The sequence below is a fragment of the Aristolochia californica genome, unplaced genomic scaffold (genome assembly GCF_029961685.1).
Source record: "Aristolochia californica isolate CCGP_79_NKW_82.1479 unplaced genomic scaffold, dmAriCali1.0.hap1 SCAF_14, whole genome shotgun sequence".
Taxonomy (NCBI): Eukaryota; Viridiplantae; Streptophyta; class Magnoliopsida; order Piperales; family Aristolochiaceae; genus Aristolochia; species Aristolochia californica.
The window spans coordinates 10,233,541-10,242,014 of NW_027181815.1; the positions used below are offsets into that span (position 1 = coordinate 10,233,541).

The 8,474-nt window shown below is 40.9% G+C and overlaps 1 protein-coding gene across 1 annotated transcript; it reads right to left on the bottom strand.

Moving 5' to 3' along the window:
• Nucleotides 1–227: 227 nt before the first annotated feature.
• On the bottom strand, nt 228–2,153 carry LOC137949779 (protein SLENDER RICE1-LIKE 1-like). Its single transcript, XM_068795962.1, has one exon. The coding sequence runs from the start codon at nt 1,981–1,983 to the stop codon at nt 391–393; it is 1,593 nt and encodes a 530-aa protein (XP_068652063.1). The 5' UTR covers nt 1,984–2,153; the 3' UTR covers nt 228–390.
• Between the last annotated feature and the right edge of the window lie 6,321 nt (nt 2,154–8,474).

Genomic DNA, 8,474 nt, shown 5'->3' on the forward strand with positions numbered 1-8,474 from the left:
GAACTCCAGCGTTTCCGCAGAAGCAGCATTCCTTTTTCTTCAAATTTTCGTTTCCGTATCAGGAATTCCCTCCAAGACTTTCCAGTCTGATCAAGCTTCGTCCTGTAACTTGGCCGTTGAACTCACTCCACTCAGCTCAGCGGCGGTTGATACTAGATTTTCCGATATCGACCTCTCCATCTGATTCCCATCTGTTGAATTGAAAGTGCAGCAAAAACAAAAACAAAAACAAAAATATGATCTATGGGATCCTTTCATCCATATTTTCATTATTTTCACAAATTTCAGCTAATAAAGGTACATAAAGGGAAACAAAAATTATCATTTCTGAGACATTATCGGGCTGTCATAGGCGAGATGGAGAGCAAGAAAAACTGAAATTTTACTATCTTAAACTTTGATCCCTTGATCGTCGTGTGGACCGGAAGCGTACCAGGCAGATGCGGCTATGAGGGGCCTGCTATGCCACCCTAGTGTGAGGCAACCCTCTTTCTCTTCAACGCAGTAGCCCTCCGCCGTGAACAAAGTCAGAAGCATGCTCGCCTGCTTGAAGGCGTTGGACCCCAGGTGCAGCGGTCTGAACCCCGCCCCACTCATGCGGGTCCGCCATTTCACCAAGGGCTCGTGCCTTTCCACCCTGGATCCACCCTCGCAGCACACCACGTTGCAGATCTCCCGCTGGATGTACATCTCCGCCACCGCCTTCTCCAGCGGCAGCCCACACGCCTCCAGCGAGTCGAACATCGTCGAATAATAGTACAACGCCTCCGTGAACCTATCCAGAAACTCCGCCTGGTTGTGGTTCGCTTCTTGCTCCACAACCGTCACGATCTTCGGGTTCAGGCTCCGGATCCAGCTCAGCACCGACTCGATCGGCTGGCCCCGCGCCGGGTCCGGTACCAGTAGCCGATGCAGCTGGAACACCGAATTCACGGCTACCGCCTCCCTGGGACCCACCTGCAGCATCCAAGGCCTGACATCATCCAGCCGCGACGCCGCCACGCCCCGGAAGGCGAACCGCACGTTTACGGATCGGGCAAGTTCGGCGAGTCGGATGCCGATTTCTCGGAGGGAGTCGCGGCCGTCTGGTGAAGGAGGGCCGATCCCGGTGAGACGGAGGAGAGGGGGGCCACCCGGACGGAGGGCCAGCGCCTGAATTAGGGCGGGCCACTGGAGACCGTGCATCAGATTGAAATCGATGACGTGCACGAAGTCGTGGCCGTCGAAGGCTTCCAAGATAGCCTGATTTGCCGTGAAGTGGGCGAATTTGAGGTAGGGGCACGCTTCGTAGTAGTGGTGGTAGAGGATCTCGTTCTCCATGGCGGAGCCCGCGCAGTTGGCTTGCGGCGCGTAAAGACGGCGGCTCAGAGCGTCGATGAAGTAGCCGGCGACTTTCCCAATGCCGCAGCCGGTGTTGACGCGCGTGAGAAGGCCCCGCATCTCCTCGATGAGCGTGGCGGCGAGTGCGGCGTCGCCTCTCTGCAACGACTCGGCACAGGTCATGAGGAGGTGAACGAGCCGGATACCGGAATCCTCTTCTTCTTCCACGACGGTGGAAAGGTGTTGGGGAGACACGCCGGCGCCCAGATGTTGGCACGAATCGGGTGTGGCAGACGGCGCGAGATTATCGTCCATGTAACGGAGATCGGGGAAATCGTGAGGGGCAGTAATATTGGGGAGGGGAGTACTCACATCAGGATGGAGCTCGGAGAGCATGGAGTCAATCCAGGAGGCGAGGTCTGTGGGGTTGTAGTGTATAGTCTCGGAGGCGAGATGAGTGATCTCAGGCGCTTTGGTCATTGCCGACTCCAGACGCTCGAGGCGCTGGGCTACGTGACGCAGATCGGATGAGCGGACGCGGTAACCAGCTTCCGCAAGCAAACCATCAATCTCCGCCACTTTGGATGAGGAAGGGGGCGGGGAGCAGCTGCTGCTACTGCCGCAGCCTCTGCTGGTAGAGACTCCGGTTTCGTACGGGCTCATTTTTCCCCTATTGGCGGCGGATATTTCAGACTATTAATGTCGGAGAAGCATATCTAATCGAAATAGAGACTTTTAATTTTTCTTTTTTTTCGTCAGAGAGAGAAAGAGAGAGAGAGAGAGGGAAAGAAGAGACCCAGGGAGGGGAATGCCGAATGCTCAGAAAAAGAAAGGGAAGGTGGGTGGATTTTGTTACTTGAGAGAGAGAGAGAGAGAGAGAGTGTGTGATGAGTCATGAGGAGGTAAAAATACCTGGCTGGCTGGCTGCCGCTGTCAAAGGATGCATGGGTGCATCCATGGAAGGCCATGCACGTAGCAACCTCGCGAGATTCACGGTTTATTCTTTGACTTTTCTCGCTTCCCGAGAAGTTCAAATCTCGGAGTCTGACAACCCCCATCGTAACCGAAGCCAGCAAATGGGGCCGACTGACTGGGCGTGTCCCGACCACTGTTGCACTCCACTCCGTAGCCACCCCTCACAGTCCCCCTTCACGGCGGCGGCTTCCGTCGGTTTCATCGTTTCATTTCACTTTTGCCGATCAACGCCGGCGGCGAAAGAGAAAGAACCGCGGAATAAGAGAAATGAATGCCGAGAAGGGATATCTCAGAGGTCTTGGGCTAGTGACAGTGACGGCCTAAGTATGGTCTTAATCGAGAGAAATGAATGCCGCGGGCCCCTCTGTTTTTCATTACAGTTCTTTGACACCCGATGGGTTTACGGGTAATCCACAATTACAGACCACCCCCAATTTGGAAAGCGCGGGCAACGAGTCGACATTTACAATTTAAAAAAAAAAAACAAAACGGGTTTATCTTTGATGATGACCACTTAACGACATTTCGTCTCTGATAATGATAAAAATATGATCTCTGAAAGTGATTTTTTCCTTTCGTTTTTCCGTCTTCTTCCATTATCGAACGAATCAACACAAATCTAAAGCTTTCAATTAATTTACTTTCAAATCATTTATAATTAAGAGTGTTCGAATTTTAAGTCAATTCCAGTCGCTCAGCTCAGGAATTCTAACAAATATAATACACGAAATCTTTATCATTCCGCTTAATCTATTAATACCTGTCTTTATCTAAATAATTGGAATGATTAATTGATCATCCTTCGTCTCCTTGATATTTTTTAATGATCCAAGTAGAGAGAGCTGGAATATTCTGGAGGAAAAATGCGTCGACGAAGAACACAACAGTTCATGTCCATACTCCGCTCATCTTTTATTCTCTTAAACTATTGGAGACATTCGACGTTTTGAAGTTTGGAGTAAGAAGAAGATAAGATTTGTTCAGGGATTTGGCAAGTTGGGTAGCTTTAAAAAAAGCTCAAAGCATTCGTTTAATAATCAGAAGCCTTGAAAGAGTTGCTTCTCGTTCCTGGTAACCATCACCTTAACCATCCTAATTTGAAATAAGTTCAAGAGCCTTAACTTTATACGTTCCATCACCATTAAAACTGGAAGGTTGGAGCTTGCTGGATTATATCTAACTGATGGGGGTGGGCGAGCGGAGAGGGAAGATACGGCTGACAGAATTTTTGGAACTTCGAAAGAAATAAAACAAAAAGATCTGATCTCTGATCTGTTTGGGACCAAACCCAGAAATGAGAAACGAGAATAGACGAGAGGCTCAAGAAGCCACTCAAATCTATGTAAAGATATAACTAAGGAAGCAACGTGATTCTGTCAGCTTGAACTACGGGTCGGACACAGGCACCCAGATGTCTATCCGTTCCCCCGTGACAAGGCATCGACGTTGCTCGTCCCAACGCTTCCGATCCATCACTGCACCACCATCCTCTCTGGTTTACAGCAGGCCTGAAGAGGTGTAATGGGTAAACTGTAAAGTGGGAGATGTGGGCAGAGATGACGAGATTAGGGTTTGGGGTTCAGGACGACGTGCACATGATTGCCCGGAAAGACTCATAATTGAGTGGGCAAGCCACATGGTTGGATTCCCCTTTGGCCGTCTGTAAGGCTTATTGACCTACGGCTAAAGGGACCACCCCAACTTGAGCAAAACCATCCTCTTAACATTGTACCTGCACCCTCTCCAGTCTTCTGGTTCAGCCCTTGATGGAATCCAATGCTCCACCTCAGTGATTCCACCACCCCTTTTAATTTTTTTTCTGTTTTCTGGTTCCCTGCAATGTAGGGTCAGGGTCCTCTGATTTGTTCAAGGGGCTGTGTCACTTTCGTAATACTATTAAAATAAAAGGAGGTCCCTATTGGAGGGTCCACCCTTTACTGAACAAAAGAGGAGACCATAATCACTTTCCTCAACTTAAGGAAAGATGTGTATGCCCTTTCTTCTATCACCCATGAAGTGAGATGACTAACTCCTCTACATGAACTTGGAAATAAGGTTCAAAAATTAAGAATGTATATTAACTAGCTTTTTTACTTGAATTTTGTGACTCCACTTCACCCATTTGAAGATATTTGTCAAAATTTTAGTTGTATCTCTCTATAACCTTCATATTATAGTGGTACAGTTTGATGACATGTACGCCTCGTGCTTTATCACCAAAGCATGATGTATACAAGTCAACAAAGTATACAAAATAATAGAAAGAAAAGTAAATGATGTGCAACTAAATCGCATCAGCAATAATATTAAATTATAATGTCAATAATTTTAAACAACATTCCAAGTCTTGAACTATCCGATTGGATAATTCAAGAGTTTGAAGAAGTATATTCAATAATTATTCCTTAGGTTTGGATTCAAGAAGCCCAAACTTGCACAAAAATAAAATATATATTGCGAACTTTTGAATGGGTAGTCGAATTCCACTTTAACAATTAACATCAACAACACAAAGAAAGCACACCAATCAAGATTTGTTTACACTAGGGGTAATGCATGACCCTTATCCATCTCGATTTAGTGAGATTAGGGTCAAGAGAATCAACCCTATTACTTGTAACTAAATGGACTCTTTAACCATCCCAACGCTACCAAAAGATTAAGCTGAAGCTTAACATAGCATTTTACTATTTATGTATATATATTATGCATGATTAATAATATTCAAAACGATATTTTCAGCTTTCTTAACTCTCTTTATGGACTCTGATGTGTATATTTAAGTGTCATGTTATAATTCAAAAACAATGTTTGACTCCCATCTTAGTTTTGGTGCCTATTTACATTGGAAATGCTTCCCTGATTATGGATGGCATTGTTATGTGGCTTCACTGGAATTATATTAGATGCATTTCAATATTTATTTTGCTCATATTTGTTTTTTATTTTGGTTTTATTGGATGGTTTGGACACAACAAATCAAAGTGGATAAATATTTGCATCCTCATTTTCGTTACCATATGCAAGAAGTGAGAGCAGTAGTCTATGCTCAATTTTGGGGTCTTACAAAAGTATTTCAATTGAAGCAATTGCAAGTGTATTCGGAGTTTCTGTTGACTTTGTTGATTTGTGAGTATTTAGTATTAACGTTATCCTTTACATATTGGGTGTTGTGGCTTAAACCATATGGCCTCCTGCTTTTAAGATTATTGGGAAAATTTGACATCATATTCTAAATTGATAGGGAGTTGTCCAAATTCATAGCTACAGATAAATACATTGTAAGATTGACAAGGATGCAAGAATTTTGGAAACAAATTGTCTAGATGCTAAAAATGCTTTATGCCAAAAACCAATAGAGCAAGGAGACTTTCATATGAATTGAATCCAAAAGTTGTCTAGGGTGATTGATTTGTAAGAATATTCCCATGATACATTTTGTTGATCTTTGTTTTCTTAAAGAATGAGTGTCTTCATTGGATGATGTATACTGTGTAGTTATGAAAGTTGTTTAGTGTCGGTCATGTGACATCAACCTTTTAGAGCAATATGGCCAGCAATGATCTTTATCATTCATGTGGTTACACATTACAAAATTAATAAAATTTCAAACTATCAAATGTTATACCTAATTTTAAAATTTATGATACTCAATATTAAATAATCAATCAACTACTGCACCAAGGACTTTTGTAGTTATTCATAACTAATATTTTGTATTACTAATCCACCCTGAGGGAGTCATTACACTGGAATTAACTTATTCATTATGACCAGCTTAACAATATTTATAACTGAAGAGTCTCAAGAAATTGAATTACAATACTGACCCAAACACCTTGAGACTTATTGTTAGCAGTTTCAAGGTACAAATACGTAGATCCAATTTAGGGTTTTTTACAACTTCCAATTACCTTCTACAAGTTTTGTTAGGTTTACATGCATGGGTGACTATTTAAAGCAGAAATAAACTTCTTGTAAGGCAAATATGACAATCAAGAATAAAAGATTGATTACACCAAGCCTAGCGTGAATTTACCAGCAATCTCTAAAGCACTAGTAGAATGGTTTTTCAAACATGGTGCCTGAGAACTATAGAAATGCTTGCAATATGAAAGGTTATTCAAAAAATTGTCAAATGTATGAAAATCAAGGTCAAAATTACTTAATCATGACGAATCATTTTCAACAATTCAGAAAGAGAGTATCTAAATCAGATATTAAAATTAATACTTGTAAAATACTTACCTTTCAATTTCAAACTCAACCAAAAGTACTTCTTCTTGGTTGTTAATGGCACTGACACTTTTAGAAATCACTCGGGAGCACTTGGGAGCTTTAAATTAGTTTGGGCAAGCATACACTATGGCTTGGATTGATTTAAACATATATAGCAGTTTTTCAATGTTAAAAGAACTAATTGTTATGAATTGCTAAGGATGATTTAGGGGCATTTAGGCACTATAAGATCCTACAAGGATAAACCTAGGTGATGGGATAATAAATTTATCAAAATTTATGCCTAATTTTAAAATATTATTACACTCAATAAAAAAAATCATTCAACCACTGCACCAAGGATTCTTATAGTGGTTCCTAATTAATATTTTATATTACTAATCCACTCCGAGGGAGCCCTTGCTCTAGAATTAACTTCTTCACTATGATTAGCCTAACATCATTTATAACTTAAGAGTCTCAAGAGACTCAATTACAACATTAGCCCAAACACCTTGAGACTTATTGTTAGCAATTTCCATGTACAGGTACCTAGCTCCACTTGATTTTTACAACTTCCAATTACCTTCTATAGGTTTTGATAGGTTTACATGCAAGGGTGACTTGGTTTTCTATTTAAAGCATAAATAAACCTCTTTGTAAGGCAAATATGACAATCAAATAAAAGATTGATAGCATGAACAAAATGGTTTTTCAAACAAGGCACTTGAGAACTACAAAAATACTTGCAATATGGAAGGTTAATCAAAAAACAATAAAAATTAGTTAATCATGAAGAAATCATTTTCAAAAATTCAGTAAGAAGGTATCTAAATTAGATATTAAAATTAATACTCGTAAATACTTAGCTTTCAATTGTAAACTCAACCAAAAGTACTTCTTCTTGGCTCTTAACGGCATTGGCACTTTGAGAAATCACTTGGGAGCAGTAGGCAGCTTTGAAATTCGTGTTGGCAAGCATACGCTAAGATTTGGGTCTATTTAAACATATATAGCATTTTTTGAAAGTAAAAAAAAAAAAACTAATTGTTATGAATTGATGAGGTTGATTTAGGCATGTTGCAAAAATAGGTGAAAATGCTCCAATTTTTATAAAAATAATCAATAATCCTATTATTATTGTCAGCAACTTTAATAGGTCACTTACAAAGTTTGGAAACTTAAAACCTTTTGAACCAGCCTTTAACATTTTAAAGATTTTAAATTTTGTAATATAGGGTCGACTCTAGTGTAGGGAAGTCGAATCCTATGCCACCAACGGTCAAATTTGCGAGTAAATCCTTCTTTGTACACTCGAATCCATCTTTAGTTTTTGTACATTGGTGGACTCCATCAAGCAGAGGCCAACTGCACCCGTCCTTTTTATTAGAAGAGGTCGACTACTTTATGGGCTTCTCCCTGGTAAATTTAGCACATGCATCGACTCCACTTAAATGATGAATTCTTATTGTAAGTAGGTGTCAACTCCACATTCCCTTTTTGCTTGTTGGAAGGAGTTGACTCCATCTGGGTGTGCTTGACTCCTTTAATAACATCTGTATAGCGATCAACTTCATTTTTGGCTCAAAACATACAATTGAGATGGATTCAATTCTAATAGTAGTTGAGTGCAACACAGATGCTCAACACCACTAGTAAGGGGACGATTCTACTTTTGAAAAAAAAATTTTTGTCGAAGTTTTCTACATAAATTTAACTATGATATTATAGTTAAATAACTTAGTTTATTATCATTAAAATATGGATAAATCTTGGAACCTTTATCCTCAATTCCCACAATCTCTCCCTTTTTATAATGACGAACACTAGACACAAAAGATAGAGCAGTCACAAGGTGAAATGATGTTGCATATGATTTTTTCAATGTGATGCATGCTAAATTTAAAAAAAAAAAAAACAGAGTTTTGAATTTCTCTCCCCCTAAATGTTGCATTTTCTTA